At 42.5% G+C, this 26518-nt stretch overlaps 1 protein-coding gene across 1 annotated transcript in view; it reads left to right on the top strand.

Moving 5' to 3' along the window:
- The window catches only part of DSN1 (DSN1 component of MIS12 kinetochore complex), a 187040-nt gene that overhangs the window by 6811 nt on the left and 153711 nt on the right, over positions 1-26518 (top strand). The window contains exons 3-5 of the mRNA XM_085882345.1: positions 10700-10754; positions 11009-11125; positions 18032-18163. Of these exons, the coding sequence (XP_085738471.1) occupies positions 10700-10754; positions 11009-11125; positions 18032-18163 (304 nt within the window). The remainder of the gene's footprint in view (positions 1-10699; positions 10755-11008; positions 11126-18031; positions 18164-26518) is intronic.

Genomic DNA, 26518 nt, shown 5'->3' with positions numbered 1-26518 from the left:
TTATTCTAACTTGGTACTTGGTCAGTTCCAAGGAGTACAAGCCACTGAGAAGCTATACTTCCTCACGTGCTTGCACTGAGAACAATGTGCCTTTCAAAACATTTTATACTTCCATGAGAGAGAGGTTGGGGGATATTCATCCAGACTGTAGACGTGTCTTTTAGACAAAAAGCCACTTCGTACATTTTCTAAGCAAAGGTTCATTTATCAGCTCGGTCACTCTGCTCCAGAACAACACATTTCTTATCATTTAGGGGCAAAAGTCTTTTGGCCAGAAATGACAGCCAATTCAATTTGCAGCATAAAAGTTACATTTCTGAAACTCCATTTGTTACAATTTAAAATACATTAATATAAATTTTTCCGCCACAGTGGTAACCATCAGAGCAACCAGACCAATAGTAGTTGTAACCACCCACCAAGATCTCGCTGCAATACCGATGTCCAAACGTATGAGCTCAGATGATAAGAGAGACAGGTGATCATCCTCTTTTAGGGATAGGACATTCCAGACACCCACCCGAAGGGACTGCCTCAGGTTAACCCAAGGAGACAGCCGTCTGGTGGACGACACCTCAGCACCACCCTGACACACCTGCAATCCGACCTGGGAATGTTAGCACGTGGTTTCTCTCCTTTCATCAAAGATTGGGGGTCCCGATGGCTTTGCCCCAATTCCGCCATCCTGTGAGCTGCCCTGCAAAGGGAAGCTGCACAGGAGGTTCTCCCATGGAGTGGTTTTTCAGATTTTTGAATGCTTTTGGAATGTTTTTGTGGAAATGAAGGGTTTTAAGGTGGCCGGAGTGTAAATCCTGCCACCAACCTCTTTTCAAATAGTAACCCAACTGCAGGAGGACGTCCGCAGACACAGTTGGGCACCAGATATGGATGGCCGTTGGCTCACAAGAAGCTCCTCTGCCCTTTGACAGGTTTTATTCTTCATCCTGCTGGGTGTCCATATCATACACCCTCCTCGCCAAGAAACTTGGTGGAAGAGACGGTTTAGTCGCCGACAACCTGACCATGGAACAGGTTGGTACAGGTTTACATCGTACCTTTAGCAAGTCGCAGATCTAATCTGACCTGACCTGACAATAAGGCAAGCAACATGGATTTTTCATTTATCTCTCGGGCAACATGGATCAACTTTTAACCACTTATCCAAACTCTCTCTTCCTCATGTGTGGTCATTTATATTTGTCACCATGCCAATAAAGGTCTTTCAAAATTACGTATGAATACCACCGAGGCCTTTCGCCCTTGCGCTTTGTGTGCATTTTCAGTGACTCACTTCTGCTTCGGCATGCACTTTTAACCTGCCATTCCTGTCATGAAATCTATAATTCAAATCATATTTTTAACATAGTTTTCAGCATTGAAACGAAAAAAAATGGCAATTTCAAAATGGTAAACTCTAATTGTCATGTTTTTGGATGCAAATCGGACTCACGAAAATATAAGAAACAAGTTGCGGTTCATACAAAGTACATCGCCTCCATGCCAAATAAATTAATCAATAAATAATAATGCTTCAGCACGCGACATCGCTGGGGCGCCCGGCGATGCCGCCGTGCAGCACATGGAGTCGAAATTGGGAGGGAGCGGTGTACAATAATTGATTGATTAATTGCACAATTAAGAGAAACAAATGATAATCGTAAAATAATTAATTTCTTCATCAATTGGCTCATAGCATACCTAAACCACCACTGTTTCAATCGAATCTGTAACTTTTTGAAAATTAAATAATTAATTGGTTAATCAATAAGTCATGAATACTCTATATAGCCAAATCACTTGTTTGCTGTCGTGTCCAGATATCAGTTTCCGAGCTCAAAAGGTGCCTTAGATATTGCCCAGATGAGAAATAAATAATAAATCGTAAATAATTAGGTAATTAATTAATTAATTAAAATAATAATTTTTTGCCAAAGAACATCTTTACTTTTGTCCCCAAATTTCAGCTTCCTAGCTCAAAGGATGGGTGAAATATCACCCAGAAAGCAAGAAAGAAAATAATGAATCGATAATTGATTAATCAATAAATCAAAAATAATCTTTATAGCCAAATCACTTGGTCACTGTCATGTCCAAATATGAACTTCCTCGCTCAAAAGGGGCCTGAGATATTGCCAAGATGAGAAATACAATAAATAAGTACTTAATAAATCGATAATAATTAGTTGATTAATTAATTTTAAAATAGTTTTTGCCAAAGCACATCTTCACTTTTATCCCAAAATTTCATCTTCCAAGATCAAAGGATGGCTGAGATATTACCCAGACAAACAAAAATACAAACAAACAAAAAAACAAATGGAGTGAAAACTGATTACTCCCTTCTTTCCATGCCCGGCGATGATGTCATGCATCGCCTGGATATGGCATTGGGAAGGAGCGGTGTACAATACGAGAAATATCCATGAATGAAAGGTTGGAAACATGAACCAAAAGCAATCATTGAAAACAAGGAAGTAATGCTCACATCCGACCTGATGATCGCATTGAGCATGGACATAGAAAACAAAGCATAGCTATCGTACTTTGGTACAAAAAAAGAAAAGATGATATTGTTAATTGAGGTGTCAGTAACCAGCAATTTTTGCTTGGAAATGCAGATATGAAGAAAATGACCAAATACCAAGATCTCAAAAATGAAGTCAAAGGATCCTGGAAGCTGAAGAGTGCCAAAATTGTACCAGTGATTATTGAAGCAACAGGAATGATGAAGAAGAAAGAACCTTACAGAGGTTTTAGAAACCATCCCTGGGAAAGTTACTACAAACAAAATACAGTTCGAAGCTGTCCAGGGCTCGGGGACGATCCTTAAAAAAGCCCTCAAAATAAAACTTTGAGAAGAAGAAAACCTCAAAGCTTGGTCCATGAATCATGATCCTTCACTGAAACTGAGGTGGATACTTTGAGACCGAGGAGGACTACGTTCCATCTTCTGAAACCCGCATAAGGAGATAACAACTCAAAAATTTCACGTTAGCACTCAAACAATTTCACAGATCAAAGTACTCCTGAATAAATGTGTTATTTATAAACAGCCTTTTGTTTATGTTTGCAAGGAGTTGAACACTTAAGTGTCAAAGTGAGTCAATTTATTTTTTTTAAATGGAAAACAACGAAATCAGAGAAATTTGAGAGAAGCCATCAAAGCAAGTGTTGTGGAAAGCTTAGTGGAGGAGTGCTGCTTGTAAATTGTGGCTTTGAAGTGCTTCCAAATTCTCTGAAATAAATGCTTCATCACAGAGGAAATCCATGAGAACATAATATAAACATGGGAGGATTATGCCATTTTGTCTGTAGGAATTGGGTAGGACCTGAGATAGGTACCCAAAACGATTGGGGATAGAAGGGTACATGGTTATTGGCAAGGATGGTAGGTCGTTGTGATGGATCAGTGATTGGATACCTCTGTCATGATTGTGGTCTGTTTGTTCAGTCCTCACCCTTCATCTGTATCTTCCTCCTCCATCCTCCTCTACCCCCCAATTTACTTTTTATAACACACACACACGCACACGCACATGCACACGCACATGCACACGCGCACGCGCACGCGCACGCGCACGCGCACGCGCACGCGCACACACACACGCGCACACACACACGCACATGCACATTTTCAGCAGTAGATTAAAAATTTAGTTGAATTTTCTTGTGGCTCCAGAAACAAACAAACAAGATATTTACCCTGACAGCTCCCACTCTTCCTGCCAATTCTCCCCCACTTCCCGCAACTTGATTAAGAGCAAATATCATCATTATAAAAGTTTATTTTAAACTTTCAATGTGCATTCACAAGCTCGAGATATGACCTGCCCATCAGTATTCAGAGCACCCAAACTAAATATCTCCATATGCGGTGTCTCCTTCCAACTCTTTTGTTGTGTGGAGAAATGCCCCAGCGATTTCTCTTTCTCGCTTTCTCTCTCGCTTTCTCTCTCGCTTTCTCTCTCGCTTTCTCTCTCGCTTTCTCTCTCGCTTTCTCTCTCGCTTTCTCTCTCGCTTTCTCTCTCGCTTTCTCTCTCGCTTTCTCTCTCGCTTTCTCTCTCGCTTTCTCTCTCGCTTTCTCTCTCGCTTTCTCTCTCGCTTTCTCTCTCGCTTTCTCTCTCGCTTTCTCTCTCGCTTTCTCTCTCGCTTTCTCTCTCGCTTTCTCTCTCGCTTTCTCTCTCGCTTTCTCTCTCGCTTTCTCTCTCGCTTTCTTTTTCTCTTTCTCTTTCTCTTTCTCTCACTTTCTTTTTCTCTTTCTCTTTCTCTTTCTCTTTCTCTTTCTCTTTCTCTTTCTCTTTCTCTTGCTTTCTCTCTCTCTCTCTTTCTTTCTTTTTCTCTCTTTCTTTCTTTTTCTCTCACTTTCTCCCTCTCTCATTTTTGGCTTATTTTCGAACCTTCGTGAGCCATTATAAACCCTGTCACATACACACGATAGAAGATCACTATTTCTGGGGGTTTCTGCACATGCGTGTCAAACATTCTGGGGAGGAATGACGTCATTTCAAAAGTCATGTATTAGCTGGGTGTTGGTACCTCTCTCGCCAGTCAAGGCACATCAGCAAGAGACTTCTGTGATTCCATGGGACCATCTCCATCTGTGAACTTTCCCACCTGGATTTCTCCCAATGGTAAATCCTCGCTTCTGGAGGTGGTGATGACAGAGGAGCCTGCAATGAGAGAAACATCTGTCCAACCTCAAGATTGAAATTTCAAACTTGTCTCCCTCCTCCAATACCTGGTGGTACCTTGTTAAGTCGGTCTCTGGAATATGTTCCCCCTCCATCACTCCCCTCAATTTCACCACAGGCAACTCTGCTCGTGAGAAAGCCGAATGTCTCAGTTCAATGTTTGATTCCAAATCTTGTGTCCCCAATATCTCACTTTCTGTAGCCACCCTTCCTGAGTGTACCCAACTGCTCCTGGAGTCTGGATCTTTTGCACTTGATAAGGTGGAGAAATTTGTCAATTCTTGACTGAATCTGCTACTGGACCCAGATGGCATCAGCTCATGTGTCCGAAAAACCTGTTCTGCTGCTCTTGCACATCTTCTTCCTGCCCTTTTCACCCTATAATTTGCCCTCTTGACATCTTCCATCTGTGGGACCTCAGCCAACATCACTGCATTACATAAAGAAGTGTAAAAAGAGATCCCCTCAACTATGGACTTATCACCTTATTTCCAATCTTCAGCAAGGTCATGTAATGCATCATCACAGTTGACATAAAATCCTTCCTAATCTTCAACAACCTCATCTCAGATCATCAATTCAGTTTCAGATCTGGTCACTCTACCTTGTACATGCTGCTTCGATTCTCCCAACAATGGTGGAGGCCCTCAATGTCTGACATGAGATCAGGACAGTCTCCCTAGACATATACCGAGCTTACAATTGTCTGGGATGACATATATCGAGCTTACAATTGTCTGGCATCCCACCTTGCTCTCCAAACTGTCTACTTATTGCATCCAAAGCCAACTCCACTCTTGGGCTACTGACTTCCTCCAGTCTCCGAGCCAGTGTGTGACTCTCAATGGAATCCTTTCATCTCCTCTCCTTGTCAAGGCTGGAGTGCTCCAATGCAGAGTTGTTGGCCAAATCTTATTCCCAATCGTTTCTCTCGCTCTCTGGAAAATCCTGTTTATCTTTTTCCTGATGACCCCACTCTCTGCCATCAAATCCCACATCCTTAAAATCGCAAGCTGGTCAAACACTTAGAATCGGTCACAAACTGTCAAACACTCCCATCTATTTTCTTTACAATGCTCTTGAAGAAGTTCAGTCACTCAAACTCTTGGGTCTCGCTCTCAGCTATGAACTTTCTTCGACAAACCACATTTCAAAATTGGCCTCTAAATCCAGCCGCTGACTGGTCATCCTCCATTGTGAAAGGTCTTTCCTTGGCACACCTGAAGTCTTACCCACTTACAAGACCTTCATTTACAGCTTGATGGAGCACTGCTCTCTCCTCTGGAATGGTGCCCCTGCCTCACACCGAGCTCAACTTTCGCCGTCGAAACGAAGACCTTCATGATCATTGTAATCACCCGTGATGAAGCTGAGTTAATGGACCTATCACTGCTGTCACAGACAGGTCGGTGGTCTCTCTGTCTTCTTTGGTTTCCTTTCTGTGTTTTTCACCTGCTCCTCTTTCTGTGCTTTTCCCCCCACTCCCCTCCCCCATGTTTCTGCAGAGCTCATGCAGTCCACCAGCAACCCGCTTCTGGTGAAACTCCCAAAATCTGCAATCACTACTCACCTCCACTCATTCCTTCTCTTTTTCTTTTTTCCTGCCTGTGGAACAAATTTCTACATTCTCCTCAAACTAATTCATCCCTCCAGGTCTTCAAGACATCTGTTCACCATCAACTCAGATCATCCCCCCCCCCCAATCCAAAATCAACCATAAGTTTTTTTTTTCACCCCTGTTAACCCCCCCTCCCAACCTCCCAATACCAAACCTACCTCCTTCCAAATTTCCTGTTTTTCCTTCCTGTGAGTTTGTGAGTCTGTTTCTATATCCATCTTGTCCATCCACTGTGTCTTTCCCCATACTTCATTCTTACCCACATCCCTTGTTTGTCCTCCATCTATTTTCTCCCTCTGCCCAGTTGTTGGTCTTGTCCCCCCCCCATCCTGCCCCCCTCTCTTTCTGTTGTTCTTTTTGTTCAGTTGCATCCTGATCTGTTTTGTGTTCTAGCTCTTCCACGGGCCTGGCGATACAATATTTTGCATACAAAAAAAAGAATACATGGACTTATCACCTTATTTCCAATCTTCAGCAAGGTCATGTAATGCATCATCACAGTTGACATAAAATCCTTCCTAATCTTCAACAACCTCATCTCAGATCATCAATTCAGTATATTTCAATGTTATGTATATTTGCTATACAATATCTTATTATTTTGATGAAACAAGAAACTCAAACACAAGATGCATACATGTTTCTTACATAATTACTATATCTAAGGATGTAATGCATATTAAGTATGTGTTTTTGCCAAATATCACATACCTAAATTGCTTATACCAGCAAACGTATGGTTACCAAGAAAAGCCAGTGATTTCCCATGATCCCAGAAAACGGACGAGATTCACGGAATCTGTGACTTCAAACGGAAAACTGATTCCAACACGGTGAAAAATGATATAAAATAAATTCCAGAAAACAATTCAAGATTAGATCTAATTACAAATGAATTATTCCTTACATTGTCCGATTTTGGGTTTGCAATTCTCTACAGACTTAATTCCCATCTCGTAATTACGAAAAGTAGAAAAATGGAAATAAGAATACTGTATTCCACAATTCGATGTGCAAGGAATGTTGTCTACCGGAAGCACGAGCACAGCCTATGCTGCACTCACGTTGATCGCAGATGCTTTGGACGAGCGTCCCTGTGAACCGAACAAACAGAATATTTATGAAGCTGTGAACCATCTTGATTGCTGGCACTAAATGCTGAATAAAAGCCCATCTGAAGAACTTTGGAAAGCCCAGTCAAAGTTGAATTTGATTTGAAAGTCACCGCACTTTCTTGAAAATTCGGTGAAAAGATGATCTCCGGCTAAAAGGAAATGTCGGTCATCACGTGCATGCGTGCAACTTTGTAGAAAATATATTTTTTAATCGTGAAAAATTGTCGAAATACAAATGAGCTTGTCAAAAGCAATTATCAAAAACATCGAAAAAATTTTTATCGCATGTATACCCATCTACATACTGCTACATCTGCGTACTTCCTTTCTAAGCAGTTTGTAGGTGAGCATACATGGACATCCTAATCAAGATCAATTTAGTTTAAATTGCCATATCCCATGGATCTGGCTTCCACATTTTTCCTACCTGCTATTTATAATTGTTTTATTCCCTGTGTTTGTGTCACCGTGAAGGCAAAATCTACTGCCCAGGAGCACTGTGAAGGACTTTTGGTGCAGAGACTTTTGCAAAATTGTATTTTTTCCCCCCCATTGCGAATGCACAAATAAATGCTTCTTTTTCCATAAATAACACGAAACAGAATTAAAAATTTTTGGAAACGGAAGACACTTTTTTGAAACAAAAAAATCACTGCCTCGAGAAAAGCTGTTCTTTGGTCTTGCCTTACTTTGGCTTTAATCGAGTAAACCGACTCGTTCTCCTTCCAATTGCCTTTAAAATTGGTGCAGTATGTCTCTACTTACAAAATGATTCTGGAGTTTCAGCATCAAACGGACCAGGTGTGTTGTTGAGACAATAATTATAGATACCCTCATGCTTGTATCTGCCCATATGTTATTATTATTATTATTATTATTATTATTATTGCTTTACCAAACTGCAGGGAACTGATAGGGATTAGGCAGCTGGAGATCTCTTTGAACCATTTTAAGCTTATAAGAGTATCTACTGCATTCCTTTAGTTCCAAAGAATTCAAATTTGCATTAGAAGCTATTATTAGAGTGACATATATTGTTGCCAGTCACTTTAGGCATCTGTTCAACCTTAGTCCAGATTTGCTTGTGTCCTTGTCGAGCAACACCCACCCTAGTCCCTAACTATGTCGTCAAATCTCCACTTCATTGTAATAAAGGAGGGTGAGTCAAATAGATAGTCACTGATTATTACTTTATGTCTCACAAATGGTTCCACATGGAGAAATGGATAATTTTCTCTTTACCTGAACAAAAAAGTGAGTTTTCTTGTTCTTAAAAAAAAAACCAAAACCTGTTGGTTTAGTTTGGCCAGGCAGACTACAGTAAACTACTGTTAATTTAATCCTTCAAATTGGGTTTTATTGAGGGTGGGAGGTTGTGGTTCGGAAGAAGTGGCATTTAACCGCATGTGAGAATCAGACTTTGGGTCTGATGAAACTTCGTAGTGAATTTTCTTGTTCTAAAAAAAAAACCCAAAACCTGTTGGTTTAGTTTGGCCAGGCAGACTACAGTAAACTACTGTTAATTTAATCCTTCAAATTGGGTTTTATTGAGGGTGGGAGGTTGTGGTTCGGAAGAAGTGGCATTTAACCCGCATGTGAGAATCAGACTTTGGGTCTGATGAAACTTCGTATTGTATGCCAACACCAGAAGGCCTCATGAATGTTCTGCCAAATTAATCCTAATATCTTCAAAAAATGAACAAATACAAAATGTCAAATCATGATTTGAGTATATATAATGCATTGCACTGCAGTGTGAACAAGTAGCATTCTTGGGGTGATGCCAGTGTGTTCCTTAAAAGTTGTATTATTATTATTCTCTTCTTCTAAATTTGTTCATCTAACGATAAGAAAGTTGCATGACAAAATATATTCACTTTTTCCCCTCCTCACAAACATTTGTTGCTTATTCTTGTGAAGCTCATTGTAAAACTTTTAACTCTCCTGATGAAACATAACCTTTGTAAAGTATCGAAACCCAAATGTAGCTAATGTGCAAGTGACACCTGTGGGTCTGGATAAAAATTGTGACCTTTGCAGTTGCTTTTGCCTTTGGTGGAAGTGTCGACATTGTGTGGTAACATAGCTATTATGAAAGAGACTATTGTGTAATTGCCATTCCTTTTCCCCAGCAGGGGATGGCTGTGTTATTTGTGGACCCTAATTGCCTGCTGCTTTGATGGTGACAGTGCTGAAAGTTTGGGGTTAGCAGCGTGATCTCTGCGCAGTTTAGCTTTCTTGCTTTCCCCAAGTCTCCCCAACCCCCACCCCTACGTGCTTGAACAGCCTTACCAGAATGCTTGTTACAAACTCCTGTGCTTATAACGATATGTGTCTTGTTAATCTTCAGGAATTTTAATCTGCTTCTACACATTACTTGCATGCTTTCAAGAAATTATGCCAGTTTATTCGAACAGCGTATTATCACTATAAGAGGAAACATGTCTTAATAATTTGTGTTGGAACAGCTTTTTCCATTTAATAGTGTAACTTGATATCATATCATCAAGGCACTTATTTACATTTAGTACAACGTGCGTCCTATAAGGAAGTATGGACAGGAAAGGTATAGTAGTTCTGCCCGTGTACTTTGACGTTGTGCTGAACCCTCAGCCCGAAACAAACAGACGACAAAACGTGAAAAAAAACCCTCGATGTTTGGTTCAACATATTACTACTCAAGTACATTTGCCTCTCTCTTTCTGGATACCATACATCTTTTTTAGGAATCGCATTCAAATTGCCAAGTTGATGGGATGCCAGCACAAGGTGCATCATTGCAGAGCACATGTAATATTTTCAAATGGAATCTTGAGCCAGTTGTGAAATTAGAACTTTCTCATTCCTGTAATATGCTGTCGTATATTTGGTAAGAATACGATTTTTGGCTGCTATCAAGGACAGGTAAACCCATTTCGTAATTTAAAGTCCCAGGATTGATTGATAAGTTTAAAGCCTGACAGCAAATTAAATTAAATATAGGGGATGGTTCCGTTTCATATAAATGAAAGGGAGATATTTGGTCTAAAGTTTTATAAAGAATTTTTTTATTTTTTTTTTAGATTTTGGCAGACCATGGATGAGGGATGACCCTCATACATGAAACCTCCAGAATTAAATAAAATGAGGTTATTCTGGAAATATTATGGAACTTCCATCACTCAAATGCTCACAAACAATGATTTATTAAACATCTCCTGTTTGGTTGATGTGCTGTTGCTCTAAATCTATGATACCACACACATGTTTTGCTTTGTTTGACTCTCCATCTTTAGGAACAAATGGTGTCCAAGAAGAAGAGCAAAAGTCCCCAGCAAATTGAACATATTGGTAAGATAGGGTTGCATTATAATGTTATACAAGTATAAATGCCCTGTTATGTTAATCATTAGTAACTAGAGTACTTGACCTTTATACAGAGAATTGTCTCTTGTTATTCAATTTTTAATACCCCATTGCACATCGACCTGTTGGCCAGTGTAATACTAGGTCTGTCTTGCCAGAGTGCCATCTCTAATGGCCATTTTTCATGACATGATAACTTTGTACAACACTGGACGTGTTGATCTGTCATTTTCCATTAGCTGATGTATCAATAGCAAGAGCACCAAGAGTCAAACAGTGCAAGAGAGCGAACTTCCTGATGTGCCCTGTGCCAATGCAAGTCTCTGCCTCCTCCCTTCTCAGTCCACCAATCTCAGGTGACAAGGGTCCCTCACCATCCCAGGGCTCCCACCAATTACAGCCCAGGGGTTCCTTCAATAAAGTGTTGTGGTCCTCACTGGAGAAGCTTACCAAAATGGCCTTCCATAACCAATTAACCATGGTCACCAAGAATTTTCTTGTGTCTTGATGGACTTACACTGACCATCCTCCCAGCAGATTCCCTTTCCACTCTCATGCTGGAGCAAGAGGAGGCGGGGCATGGCGGAGCTCCACAAATTCTGTCTCTCCCCGAGAGATTACACCATCTCTGTGGACACACACATCTTCCCCACCCACAAACCATGCAAAACCATATTCTTTCCTCACTTGCCAAGCATTTCCTCCCACCTGGCATACACAGTAATGAGTGTTCCTACATACCCTGGCATGTGCTCGTGCGCGCGCGCACACACACACACACACACACACACACACACACACACACACACACACACACACACACACACACACACACACACACACACACACACACACACACACACACACACACACACGTTATTAATTTAACCTTTCTTGACACTGTTTTACACATTTCAAAACCTTTCCACTCGGTGCAGCATGCTGGCACTTGCAACTGCCTTCAGCCCATTTACCATACACATTCCCCAAATCACCTGCATTCATCCTTGGCAAAGGTTTGAAGTGAGTTGTCACAATGGAAAAGGGTCTTCAATTTTCATTTGTTCACTCTGTTAAAATGCTTACTGGGGAGGTTATTCCATCTCAGTCGTGCTTGTTGTGCGGCCAATAGTCTGCCTATGTGAGCCGGTATGAATCCAAAAGGTCGAAATTTGGGTGTCAAAGCTAAATTTTTGCATGGTGATCCAGGACACCTGGTAGATATCCCACAAAAAGTCCCAAAGAATCTCATGGGTGGGAGGGGGGGGGGGTTCCAAAATTCAACATGGCCACCACTCCACCACCCATAATTAGTGAAACCATGAAATCGGCATAGCTAGTAAACTATTGCACTTAAGATGTTGCTTTTGGTGTCTCTTCCCATGTTTTCTGACCCAAGGAATCCAATGAAAGCAAAATTAATCACCTCCAGTCATTTCTTCTTCGCCTAAATCCAATATGGCATCTGGCATTGTAATATTTCCAACTTGCTGAAATGAAAGTTACATAGAAAGTCAGTATATTTAACTTTGAAATTATCTTCTAATATTCATTTCCTCCTTCTTTATTGAAGGCACCATACTGGGTCCCTGTGCGCTGTGCCTGGAGTTTGATGCTGAATCTCCCCCTGAATTTGAATCCGATGGAGAAACCGTGGAGGTCGGAGCCAAGACGAGGTCTGCAATTGTTGATGCCAGTCGCCAGAGAGAGAGGATGGTAGAGACCAGTATCTTAGCACTGCCCAGCCACTCATAGTTCATGTGTCCTGTCGGAAGGTTTATACTCGAAAGAACAGTATCATTTTCCATACGAATAAGCTGAGCACCGATGGTGATAACATTGAAAACCCCTTTCTTCATTCTACTGCACAGCATTCCAGTAAATTTGACATAACCAAGGACTGTCTGATTTGTGGTGAGTAGGCAAATGAAAACAGAATGAAGAAGGGTACCAACAAAGATGTTAATAGAGTGTGCAGATGTGAAACATTGCCATTCATCCAGAAAATAAAGAAGCATGCTGAAAATCGAAATGATGAAATGGGCAGAAAAGTGCTGTGTCATTTAGCCACGGCCGAGGCTAAGTCTCATAATCACTGTCGTCTCAATTTATTTCGACCAAAGAAACCGCACTCAGAGCACAGTGAGGACAAGAAGAAAGCCTTCGACTTCCTCTGTGATTTTCTCAGACAACTCGGAGTGCCAGTATTCGATATGTGCGTTGGAAGAGAAAATGAAAGAGAACATGAATGATGAGGCTGAAGTTAATACCAGAACGCATCTTGAAAATAAACTGAAAGAGCATTTTGTTGACAGCTTGGTAGTTACATCATTGCGAAGCAAACCCAACGTACTGACATTTCGCAGAGCTTTTAGTGAAATCATACACCAGTCGTGGTATGATGACAGGAATCTTGATCCTCTATCTGAGAAACAGTGCATGACTCGTACAGTTGCTGAAATAGTAGCTGCGGACATCTGTTCGATGCTTTATGAATGTGATGTGTACCCCTCCTCTCGTTCTCTAGAACCTACTGCTCTGCACGAGGCAGTTCCTTAGACACTCCATAGTCTAGTTGAGGGAATCATATCTCAGCAAGATCGCCATGCCCAAAATACTACACCGACTCAGCGTAAGAGCGTTGTGATTTAACAAGCTATTATGATGGCCACACGCCCCTGTTCTTTCCTATCTCCATTGCTAATAGGTCGAGGTGCATATCTGCATCGGAAATTTGACTCGGAGAACCTCAAAAACATGTTGCATGCTTTTAGCTTCTGTTGCCCATACGATGAGGCTCGGAGATATCAGTGGTCAGCTCTCTTTGGCTCATCTCTATTCCCTCCTAATGATGATGCATTTGTTCAGTTTGTCTTTGACAATGCTGAGCACAACGTCAAGTATCTCGATGGCCATGGCACCTTCCACAGTATGGGTTGCATCGAATGTGTAACACCCCACCCTGAGCGGGAGGATAGCGTGATTATCACCCGTCTTCAGAAAGACCGGAGCCCTGCTGCAAGTTCCGCTCTTGCCTCGCCACCTTCAACAAGAAGGGAAGTGACAAAGCCAGCATTGCTGAAGCTGGAGAGAACTTGATGATGATGATGTACAATGTGAAACAATTCAAAAAGTCTTGATAAGGTGAGATACTTTCACCTCAAGCAGATGATCACTCCAAAGAGACTTTCATCTCCAACCAAACTTAGCACCCTCCCTCCAACAAGTCCTACTGCTAAGATGCACTCTGTGTGTTCCTGCAAGTGCAGTCCTGGTATGGCAATGACCTCGATCCTTTAGATTTTGGGTGGCAACTGCGCGCTGGCAATCTGTTCCCCATTAGTTCCGAACATGCTGCTGCTCCGGAGTGACTGCTCAACATGATATGTTGTGACTGTCAAGTGGGTTGCAAAGATAATTCAGCTTGTCGGCGTGGGAAGGCTAATGAAGCATGCAATGCAATGTGTGGACACTGTGTGGGTTTGACCTTTACCAATGTGTTCGATGATGACATGGGGCATGATGCAGATTGATTGCACTTCTCCTCAACCATCTTAGACATCTCAGGCATGTTTAGTTCATGCAAGAACATTCTTGGATAGCTCATTCTTCTGGTACGAGATAATATAATTACCATTGATAATATAATTGCCAAAGTTATTGCAAAGTACATTGTGTGGTAATATTCAATGTTGTACCCTCTGAAACTCATATTTAATGGAGCTCACATATCTGTTCTGCTTTATGATCAATAAACGTTTTGTGTGATACTTACACACTTATTTGATTCCTTGTATCACAAAACATGGGTAGAGACATAAACAGCACCTTTCTAAGTCGATCAGTTACTGAGATATTACTATTTCAAGGTTTCCATCATTACGTGGGATGCAATATTGGATTTAGGCGAAGAAGAAATGACTGGAGGTGATTAATTTTGCTTTCCTTGGATTCCTTGGGTCAGAAAATATGAGAATAGACACCAAAAGCAACATCCTAAGTGCAATAGTTTACTAGTGATGCCAATTTCATGATTTAACTAATTATGGGCAGCAGTGTGGTGGCCATCTTGAATTTTTGGAAAAAAAAAACCTATGACATTCTTCAGATGTTTTTTTGTGGGATATCTACCAGGTCTCCTGGGTCACTACAAAAATTCAGCTTTGACACCCAAATGTCGACCACAAAATCCTTAATAAAGGGGACGACAATCTTTCCTCTTATCCTGTCAATCCTGATCAATTCAGAAACGGGTCAAACACTTGGAACATGTCTTTCATTCCTGAGAATGTCTCTGACTCTCTGTCTCTGAAAGGACCATTCCACAAACCCTCGCATCTACTTTCTCAACAACCATCTCACAGGTTATCACTCAAATTCTTGGGTCTCACTCTCAGACATGATCTGTCTTGGGCAAGTCAGCCTGCAGTTGCCACCCAAAATCTAAAGGATCGAGGTCATTGCCATACCAGGACTGCACTTGCAGGAATACACAGAGTGCATGATCTGTCTTGGGCACATTTCAAAGTTGGCCACCAAAGCTGGATGCCGACTGGGCATCCTCCATCGTGCAAAGTCCTTTCTTGACACACCTGAGCTCCTACCCACCAACAAGGCTTTCATCCACAGCTTGATGGAGTACAGGTCTCCCCTCTGGCCTGGCTCCCCTGCCTCACATCTTGCTCAGCTTGACGCCATGGAAACCGAGGCTTTCAAGATTGTTGGTATCTCTCTCGTTGGGCCTATCACTTCACCATCGCTGACAGGTCTATGGTCTCTCAGTCTTCTTCCACCTCATTTCTGGTCTTGCACCCTCTGCCTTCTCCATTCTCTGCCTCTCCCCCCCACCGCCCCCCCCCCTCAAGTCGGAGAATGCAAGCGGTCCACCAACAACCCCCCCCCCCCTTTTGAAACTGCCTAAATGCAGAACCACCGCTCACCTCCACTCTTTTATTCCTCCCTTTTCAAAGCCTGTGGAACTGTCTTCCACACTCTCTTTGATCTCTTTCTTTTCTCCCCGTCTTCAAGACAGCTGTTCACCACCATCTCAAGTCGTTCCCCATCCAAAGTCGTGATCTTTTCTATACCTGTTACACCACCCCACCCTCCTAAAATTTTACTTATGTATCCATCTTGTCTACCCCTCATCGTTACCTGCATCCCCTGTTCGTCTGTCTCTGTCTAACGTCTCCCTCCGCCCTGCTATTGGCATTTTCCCTTTCTCCTGCTGTTCCTTTTGTTATGTTCTATCCTGTACTGTGTTCTCGCTCTTCCACGAGCTTCAACCATGAACAAAAAAAAATCCACCCCGGACTGACTAAAATAATTCCCTTTGACCCAAATAAGGACTGCAGCAATCACAATTAACTATCTGTCAAAGGTTATGCGGTCCCATATAGACCTTATCCAAACTTGCTTTTAATTTAGCCATGTAAGTTTTTATAGATACTCTGGTGGCAGTCTCAACCACTCGCCCATGGGAATCCGCATGTCCTCACCAAAACTCAACATGTCAGGTCGTCTCACACTTGATGGTCCCATTGCTAGCTCCCTGAGCCACAAGGAGAGGCTGCCTGCCTGCCTGGCTGCCCTGGCAGTTCCCTTATCAAGCCTCTTTGGCTCTTGGGTGTACTGCCTCTGTGGCAAAACTCCATATGGCTCTTCCGACCACACCTATAACAGGTGTCCAGGAAAGACAACCTTGGACGCTTGTGTGATGTGCCCCCAGGGTCTGGCTGAGTTCACTCCAAGACTGTGGCTGGGGTTGGACCATGATAGGTTCAGACCACCTGGCTGTGATCTACCTGGCTATCTCCCCACGAGCAAATCTGACAGCTGCTGGCTTATTCCCCTTAGAATTTGAGCAATTCCCTTTTCCACTGGTTGGTTTTCTCCTCCAGGAGCCAACACACAAGATACTATCATACGCAGACACTCTGTGTCACGCCCAGAGCTTCGCAAAAAGCTTCATCTGGCCACATACTCTGCAGGCTTGTGGACATTCGCTGTGGATTGGAGTTCCATAAATGTCCTCAACTCCGGATTAGGAAGAGCAGCCAGGAAAATCTCTAAAGCCAACCTTTTTCACACCTGTGCTAGCATGTTGTGATAAACAATCCTCACATATTTGTTGGTGTCTGGGACCAGCTCCTGCAGTGTCTCACCAGGTTTTCATACATGGTGCTGGAGCTGAACCCAGACCAAATCGATCTGTTCTGCTGTGCTGAACTGATGGTTCAAATGCACAGATTTTGCTGCCTACCATAATACCTCCCAAGCAAAAATAACATTCCTTTGCTGTAGTAATTCTCTGCAGACTACTGAACTATATGAGAATACAACTCTCATATACTATATTTCTAACTGTAGCATTTTTGCCTGGGAAGCTTGTAGGACCACATTTAAAACTTCTATGGCTGATCTCCACAGAGTTCCCATTAGATTCCCTGTGTGCTGTCACTCAATTCAACCATCGAGCTGGGACACAGAAGCCTCCAGGCTATTTGACCCATCAATGTTTACCAGGGGAATTATCTTTTGCGAGCCTGGTGGAATTTCCCCATGGTCCAAATTACTCCAGGTGATTCAATTCCTCATTTGGTGTTCCTCCAACAATTTTGGAGCCTCAAGTGCCAAAATACAGCCACTGGCAATGGTTTAGTGGGTTAACTTCACCTCCTGATGAAAATGACTTCTGGACTTCTTTACTTCCTCTCTCAACTGCTCCTGCTCTCAAAGCCACCTCTTCCTTTATCCTACTGTCACAGAGACAAGCTGCTCCTGTCCAACCAGGGGTCCCACAGACCCCTTACAGTAAAACCTGCTCTTACGTGGCTACATGAGACACCAATACCTTTGCAGGATACCAACTTCACCTACGTAGCATGGTGATGAAGTCCTTATCTAACTGCTGCCCCCTTTCCCACAAACATAACATATCCCACATAAGCCTCCTCCCCTGTGCTTCAGGCTCCCCCCCCCCCAAGGTCATCCAAAACCAGACCACAACACTTAAGCATTTGACCTCTAATTATCTTCATAAATATATTGGAGGAGGCTGTGGAAGCCAAATTGATATCTAACCTGCACTAAAACACATTGCAACCTCATTCAGAATTCCAAAAGTTCGCAAAATTAATATTCCTGCCCCCTCTCAGGTTTCATTCAGATTATCCTTGGGTAGTGAGGAAAGATTAACACAGAACACATGAGCATTAACCTAATGATAACCCGTCACTTGTTTTTGTCTCTTGAATCTTCAGAATGTCAGAAAACACCGGTGCCCCAAGGTGCCGATAACGAAGCATCAAAGGGTGAGCGGTCTCGAAGACGCTCCAGCTTTATGCATAGCCGTGTACGCAAATCTCTCCCTCCAATAATCCAACATGGCTCCGGTGAGTGTCGTGTGCGAGGGCTCCAGCTTTATGACTACGTGTATGAGAGTGTGGTGTCATATGCTAGCGATGGAGCAAAAATTTGTTTCTCTCATTATTCTGAATGAAAACCAATCTGTGGTTGAAATGACTTGAATGAGTGCTCTTACAGGTAATTATTATACTTCACAGTGATGTAGTTAGTATTTTCAGTTGCAGGTATAAATTTAATATTGCTGGTCGAGGGTCCTACCACAACAGGTGTTCTTGGGTCTGCCGCCTGAGGGTGGTCCCCAGATGCCGGGGGTTTTCCAGAGGGTCTCTCCTGCATTCTCACCCATTTCTGACCATAAATTGACTTTTAATCATTCCAATCTTTTGGGACTTTGTAAGCATAACCTCATTTTAAAAATCAAAAAATTTTTGGACCAACACTTTAATTAATAACATGAGAAACACCCACCCCCTTTGGGAGCAACCTGAGGGAAGGGGGTGGATAGTGGGAGAAGTGGAGTGAATATATTTTGTGCTGTGGCTAATAATCCCCCAAGTCTGCAGCAGGGTTCAGTAAACCACTTGCACTCTGGCATGTGTACAGGTGAAAATTGTAAGCTCTCAACCCCTACCTCTCCCCCCCTCACCCAAGGAATTTTTTTGTGCCATGATCTAACCCTGGGTACTACAAGCACATATGCAACTCATTACCCCATGCACACGAAGCGGAAAGCGGGGTTAAGCAATTGGTTTGTGTCCGTCCGTCCATATGTCTGTCTACAAACGTCAGTTTATGATCGAGGAACAACTTATTTCAATTTAATGATGTATTTTGAACACGAATTGGAACATGAATCGGAAAAATCTCCGTGGGGGACTGACGGTTATTTCCCCAACAGGTGGGGTGAAAATGAGAGATTCGGGAGAAGGGGCCCTCCTCCTTGAAGTTGTACGGTCATGGGAAACACAGCTTAAGTTAATGGCATTGTCCTTATGCTTCATGAAGAGTTTGGTCTGCATCTGGTTGTTGGTTTCTGAAAAGATTTAAAATTGAATTCTTTGAATTTGGGGCAAAATCCCCCTTGTCAGCCTCTTATAGGTGGCGGATCTGGATGGGGAGCACAACCCCATGAGACCTTACTGTTCTGATGTATCGTACCATATTTGGTCCATATTGGTTATGTAGTTTGTGAGGAAAATATGTTTTAGTTAATATGATGGATTAGGGGAGGGAGGCCGTAGCCCCCTTTCCAGAGGAGAGACGGCCATGGGGAGCACAACTTAAGGTTGGGGCATGGTCACAATGCCCCCTGGCCAGTTTGGTCTGGATTCCCCCTGGCCAGAATAACTTGCGTAACGTGTTGGAGGTGGTGTAATAGACATTGCATCAATGGCGGTAAAACGACCTTAAATTCTGGGATGAATTTATTTATACAACCTTTAAAATCTTTATTTTATTTAAATTGAATTATATACTTGAGCATTGCAGAGTGCAATTCGCCTTCTTTGTGCTTTTAACACCCTTCCATTCAGCAGTACTTGGACATGTTAAATAAGGATGATGTATAAGACTGCTCAATAGCGCTAAATTTCCAGAAATTTTTTTTTTGCGATCTTTAAAATCGTTATTTTATTTTAATTAAAGTATATATTTGAACACTGCGTGGGTTTCTCCTCAATATGTCCAGCCGTTCTGGAGAAGAAGATTTTATAGGATTTCGGGTAAATCCAATATGGCTGCCAAACTATTAATTGTCATTTTTAGGTCATCTCTACCGAGATGACCAAATAAAGCCGGACCAAATGTCCGTACGTCCGTCCGTACGTCCGTCCGTACGTCTGTCCGTCAACAATTTTTCTTTCCGATCTTGAAACTTAGTATGTGGGGAGAGGTCGATGAGTGTTGCACAACGATGTAACTTTTGTCCGGGTTCAAGGTCAGTCAAGGTCACGAGGTCACGTAAGTTATAAAAATCGCCATTTTCAAATCCTATCTAGTCTGCCATTCTACAAGATATTCAGCAACTGTTTATTGATTATGATAGTAAAAAATATTATCTTGTATCTAACCGGACAAATTTTTGAATTTCCATCCCGTTTGATCGTCATGTGATCTGGAAGATGGCCAAAAACACCGATGTGATTCGCAAAGAAGGAAGGAAGGAGAAATGAAATATAAATATAAAACACATTTTTAGCCTTTTGTATTTATACATTATACAGGAGGAGGAGGAGATGGAGATTGGGGCCATACTCTTTGCAGAGTGTTGTTGCTGTTTAAGCAGTCTCCTTGGCGATTGGGCACAATCCTGGACAGGTCACTACTCCAACACAGTATACCAGCATGCTGGCACTCATTTTGCCAACCTTGGAAGGATGACAGGCTGAGTTAACCCCACCTGGTATTTATTCAACGGCTGAGCGGGATTTGAACTCAAGACCCAAGGATCGAAAGCCCGCCACCCTGACCATTAAGCCAACACCAGGCATATAAATGCGAAAAAGGTGCTGTTAGTAGCTGAACATAGATACACTTGCTCCATTATATTTATGTTTTGAAATATGACATAAAAACAAAGAAAATAATGTTCTCTTCATCTTGCGTGCCCTTCACTTGACAACACCACGGGAAATTATGGCGATTTCCTGGAACTTCAGTGCTCACTTGTACTTGGCAAATGCTTCTGATTGGATAATTTAACCTCGTGACTTGTCACAATGAAAATGAAAGGGGGAGGTGTTGGAGACAGACTATTGGGGAAACGGAAGTTGTGGATTATCGTCGACTACATTTTGAGTGGGCATTCAAGTAAAATTAGTAAATCGTATAACTCGAGCACTTCTGCATCGTAACTTTGTTTTTGTTTTTTTCGTCGAAAAAAAATTTCAAGTTTTTATTTTTTGGTGAAATTTTTTTTTGATAAGTCGCCAGTCTAACATGAAACCTTGGCGTGTAAAAAAAAAAGACTGTGATCTTGAGTGACAATATCATGATACAAACGCTCAGATGAGAACAAGAAAATATATGGAGGGAAAAGCTGAGAGACGCAAGCTTGTGGGACAAATCTGTGACTTATAACGTTCAGTCTCAACCACACAAAACGGTTCCTTTCCCCTTCCCCTCTCTGCTCCCCTTTTATGAAGTACTGTACTTATAATATATTAATGCAGTATCGATCCTCCTTGTCTTATGGATAAAGAGATGGGCAACACTGTGTGTGTGTATTTCGTGTGCATGCGTGTGTGCGTGCGTGCGTGCGTCATTTAAAACATTTATACCCTCGGGGTGTAAAACTAACAGTGTTCAAAGTTTTGCAGAAGCAGAAACCTTTTGATTATTCTGAACCTTGTGTTTTGCCCAAGTAAGTAAACAAACTCTGTGTAGTTATTTTTATAGTCGCTCTATAAAGTTCAAGGCAACATGAAGGTGAATGTTTGCTCATCGGCATGGGAACAATGACAGCAGTTGTGAAAAATGATGTTTCGTTTGGAGCTGCTTGGAAGTTCATCTTTGTGCCAAATATGTTATCTAATCAAAGGTTTTACAATTCATCTCTGCCTTTCATACCACATCTTCATTTATTCTTCCTGCTGGAAGGTTTTGCATTTGGTGGTAATTTTCTTGCGGAAGGTTAATGTTAAACTACCATTTAAAACCAAACCCAAAGCACTTAGCTATTTACTGTTTATTGTTCCCGAAATGTAAAACGTGTCCAGCACTTGTTTACTCAGAGTAGAATTTTGTGTTGCTGGTGGATTTGATGGGGCCGGGTTATGACATAACATGCTGTAGTGCCTGTAAATCATGAAGTGCACAGGAAATTAAGCACACGGTTGAAATTCTATGATTTTGCTTCTTTTCTTGGCAAACTCTCAAACTGCCTGTTCGGGATCTCCACTGCACTGTCATAATCCTTGTGCCATTAGGAAAAGCTTTGTCGACAGCAGAACCAAACATATGGTTATGTCTGTGAAAATTTAACGAAAATTCCACCAAGTATTTTGATTTCTTACTGTTTTTCTACAACTTCATTTTTCTACCTCAAGACAAGATTACATTGTGACAATGAAACCGGTTCGCCTCAATTTTGTGGAGAATGCAAATTCTGGCTGAGCTCCCATCTGAGTCTCATTTTGTTATCTGTGAACCATTACGCATCGGGAACGCGCCGGCCTTTTGGACATCTGAGTGCATTGTGCATTCACCATTGTAAGCTCAAGCTGAACGAGCAGAAGCCTTTGCCCTCCTCGCTCCTCTACCCGTCTCTATCCTCCCCTGCTTGAATCGACAGAAGAAAGGCTTGCCTGCATTATAAATGAAGAACTATGCCAAACACGTTGATCTAAAGTTTGTGATCAATGAAATAATTGTTTTACTGATGCTCCTCTTTTAGTTTGGGTATCAAGTTTAAAAATAATATGGATGTTATTGATGTAACTCAAATGTCTGTAAATTTGCTAGTTGACCACACGCAAGTACATTAATACTTAGTATAAATTCACGGACTGATGTGTGTTTGTTTGTGTGTTTGTTTGTTTGTTTGTCGCGCTACTTCTCCCACAGTTCAGAGCCGATTACATCCAAAGTTGCTACACAGGATCAGCATGATCCCAATTAGTGCATAGGAGTGTTTTTTATCTTTTTTTCCAGTGGTCTTGGGGTGGTGGAATGCAAATTCTCTTTGGAAATCTATATCGTGTAGTGCTGCTCCAGGTGGGCATTGTGGAGGGGTGGGAGGTTATTACAGGTGTCCATCACTTGCAGTCCTGTATTCCTGTCCCCACATTTTCCAGTGCAGTGAGGTGCTTTGAATTATAAGCAGTTAGTATGTTTTTGCTTGATGCACGTAACCCGGGTTATTATTGTTTTATTTTCGGAAACAATTGAGGCAGCTGCCAGTTGCCTATACACCACCCAAATAAAGGCATGTGCCAGAAGAACGTGTTGCATGGTTGGAACAAGATCCCCCGTAGGCTGGGTACTTTGCGAGTAATTTTAATTTGTTGGCTTGGCTCAGGAGAGGGAAATGAGAGAACACAAAATTCGTGATGATTGAATTTTGGCAACTTCTTCACATGCTCAGCATTTATTTGTCGCATTTTTTTGGCAAGATGTTCACCTGTGTGCGACAAATAAAATTAATGATTCGTCCTCATCTATACCTCTGTCTGAAAAATCCACCCTTCACAAAATTATTCTTTAGAAATGAATGGCAGCGCATTGCAAATCTGATCCCCTGTATTTCTTCCTTGTTTTTCAACCTTGAGCTGCCTTTTGAAAGGTTGGTACACCTTGAACTGGCATGATGTGTTTATACAGCTTGAGCTGACTTGATGTGTTTGTACAGAGGAGCAGAGGAGAGTGGGGGGGGGAGGATTGGGAGTGATGAGGGTGAGGGTGAAGGTGAAACAGAGGAAAAACCTACCAGGAAGGGCTCTTAAGGCTCTGCATATGACAGCATGATAAATTTATCACCGGGATACAAACGAGGGTGTTTACATGTGCCGATAACATTGTTACACTGAATTCTATGAGATCTACTCGGCTGTTGTAAGGGAATTGGTTTCCAATGGTGGGGAATATTCAGGGACTTTGACAGAAATGTCCTATGACAGCATAATGGCAGGGACCCGTGAATATTCTGCGTAATGTAAAATGTGACTTCAAGTCTTCAATCCCCCCTCCCCCCAATCCCAGCCCCAAGTCCCCAACCCCAATTGTTCAAGCTCTCTTCCCTAACTCCAAGTCCACATCCCTCCCCCCTCTCCCAACTCCAAGTCCACATCCCTTCCCCTCTCTCAACTCGACAATTCTCCCCCTCTCAACTCCACAATTCTCCCCCTCCAAACTCTGCACCCCTCCCCCTCCCAACACTGCATCCCTCTCCCCTCCCAACTCCAAGTCTGCATCCTTCCCAACTCCCCATCTACATCCCTCCCAACTCCATGTCCACACAATAATCAACAAGAAAAAGAGCAATCAGAGATTGCATACCCTTGCCAGGACTTGTTTTGTATGGTGTATTTTGTGTGGTGTTTGTGTAATGGTGTGTTATGTAATTAATACGAGACATAACTAGAACTGCCACTTTATAACTGCTGGCAGTATTGACTGGGTACCAAGTCGTCCCGCTTTGATGCAACCCTGCTTTGATCGGACACCTGTCCCTGACCCATGACGTTTTTCATTATTATTCAATTTAATTTGAATGGAATTAAAATGTATTCAATTGAAATCAAATGGAAGACCAAATTGGTACAGTCCTGCATTGGAGTAATCAGAAGAAACCCAAACAAGCGAAAAGCAGAAATCATCAGGAGGAACCTGGATAGGATTCGCATTTCAGCTGCCACTCCTCTCCCCTCAAACCCATCCAGCACAGCCAAGTGAGCCTTATTCAAAAAACATACATATATCAAAATAATTAAATAATTCTGGCTGCCAGACCATCTGTCCGATCAAGTTGAAGATTAAAACATTTATTCCCCATCACCACCAGATCATAATTGTGAAGTTTCACATCGACTGATTAAACCGTTCCAGAGAAAACATTATTTAATATTTTTCTTCAGTCCAATATGGCTGCTAAACTATGTGACCTGTCAATTATTCCTCAACAAACTTGTACAAGCCAGGTGTGAGGTTTCCCCTCGATCTGTCTAGCCGTTCTCGAGAAGAAGTTATTTATAGGTTAAAAAAACATTTTTGTATACAATGTCGAGGCTCGTATGAGAGCTAACACACAACGCACAGCAAGGGGGGCATGAGATGAGGGGTGGGAGAGGGAAAGACAAAACAGTGGGGAACAGAGACATGAGGGGATCTGTGGAAGGGAGAGGGATGGGGTGGGGAACATGAGGTATACAAGATGGACGTTACAGGGACTTTCAGGAAGGAAAGCAGGGAATTTGAAGGAGGTGGGTTTGGGGTGGATTAACGGGGGGCAGAAAAAACCGAGGTTTTGGATGGGGGAAGATAAGAGGTTGTGCTGAATAACTGTTTTGAAGGTCTGGAGGGAAGAATGGGATTGAACAGAGTGTGGGAGTTTATTCCAAAGGCAGGAAAAAAGAGGAATGAAAGAGTGATAATGAGCAGTGATTCGTGATTTTAGTAGTTTTACCAGAAGGGGGTTGTTGGCGGACCTTGAGTGCCCTGCGGAAATATGGTGGGGACAAATCGCAGACACAGCAAGGGTGGGGGGCGAGACCGGAGAGGAGACTGTACCAGACGGAAAGACCACCGACTTGCCTGTGGTGAGAGAGTGAGAGGCCCAAAGAGTCTGCCTCATCGTGCGAGATACCAATGATTCTAAATGCCTTGGTTTCCACAGCGTGAAGCCGAGAAAGGTGAGAGGCAGGAGCACCAGTCCAGAGGGGAGAGCAGTACTCCATCAGGCTGCGGACGAAAGCTTGGTATGTGGTCAGGAGTTCAGGTGGGCCGAGGAAGGACTTTGCATGACGGAGCATTCCCAGTCGGCGACTTTCGTTGGCGGCCAGGTTGGAAATCTGGCTTTCCCAGGAAAGATCATGATAGATAGTGAAACCAGAAGCTTGAATGAAAGCACTTCTTCCAGAGGATTGTTGAGGAAATAGATGGGGTTGGAGGCGTTCTAACCGGTCCTTTCGGAGAGACATAGTGAGAGTATGAGATTTGTCATGATTGACAGACATGTTCCACGTGTTGGACCAGTTTGTGATTTTTATCCAGATCTTCAGAGAGTGAAGAAGCTGCGGCTTGCCGGTCTGAGTGATGAAAGATGGTACGACAGAGGGTGGAGTCATCAGCAAAGAGATAAAGAGGATTTTCTAGAGTCAGCCAGATCATTGATGAAAACCAGAAAATGAACAGGGCCCAGAACGCTACCTTGAGGAACTCCAACCTGGATAGGAAGAGGGGATAAAAGAACTCCATTAAGGGTCACATGTTGGCTGCGACAGGAGAGGAAGTCTGTGAGCCACGAGTGGAGATGACCTTGGATACCATAGGAAGAGAATTTGGTGAGCAGGGCAGGGTGCCAGAACATGTCAAAAGCACAGGATATGGCTCTGATTTCATGTCTGGCATTGAATACCTTCATCCATTGTTGGGAGAGCGGAAGCAGCATATCCAGGGTAGAGTGTCCTGGTCTGAATCCAAATTGATGATCGGAAATCAAGCCATTGGAAAAGAGGAAGGATTTAATGTCTGAAGCCATGATGGATTCCATAACCTTTCTGATGATTGGGAGAAGGCTGATTGGTCTGTAGTTGCAGGGATCTGTTTTTGCACCTTTTTATGCAGGGTGGTAATGTTTGCTGATTTTCGAATTTTATGGGTAAATCCAATATGGCTCCCAAACAATGTGACCAATGACATGATGTGTGTGAGGCTTTTGTTCCTCA

The sequence above is a fragment of the Eptatretus burgeri genome, chromosome 5 (genome assembly GCF_056783735.1).
Source record: "Eptatretus burgeri isolate ZD-2024b chromosome 5, Ebu_testis_v1, whole genome shotgun sequence".
Lineage (NCBI taxonomy): Eukaryota > Metazoa > Chordata > Myxini > Myxiniformes > Myxinidae > Eptatretus > Eptatretus burgeri.
Note: the sequence above shows the minus strand (reverse complement) of the source record. Positions and strands in the feature narration are given on the sequence as shown.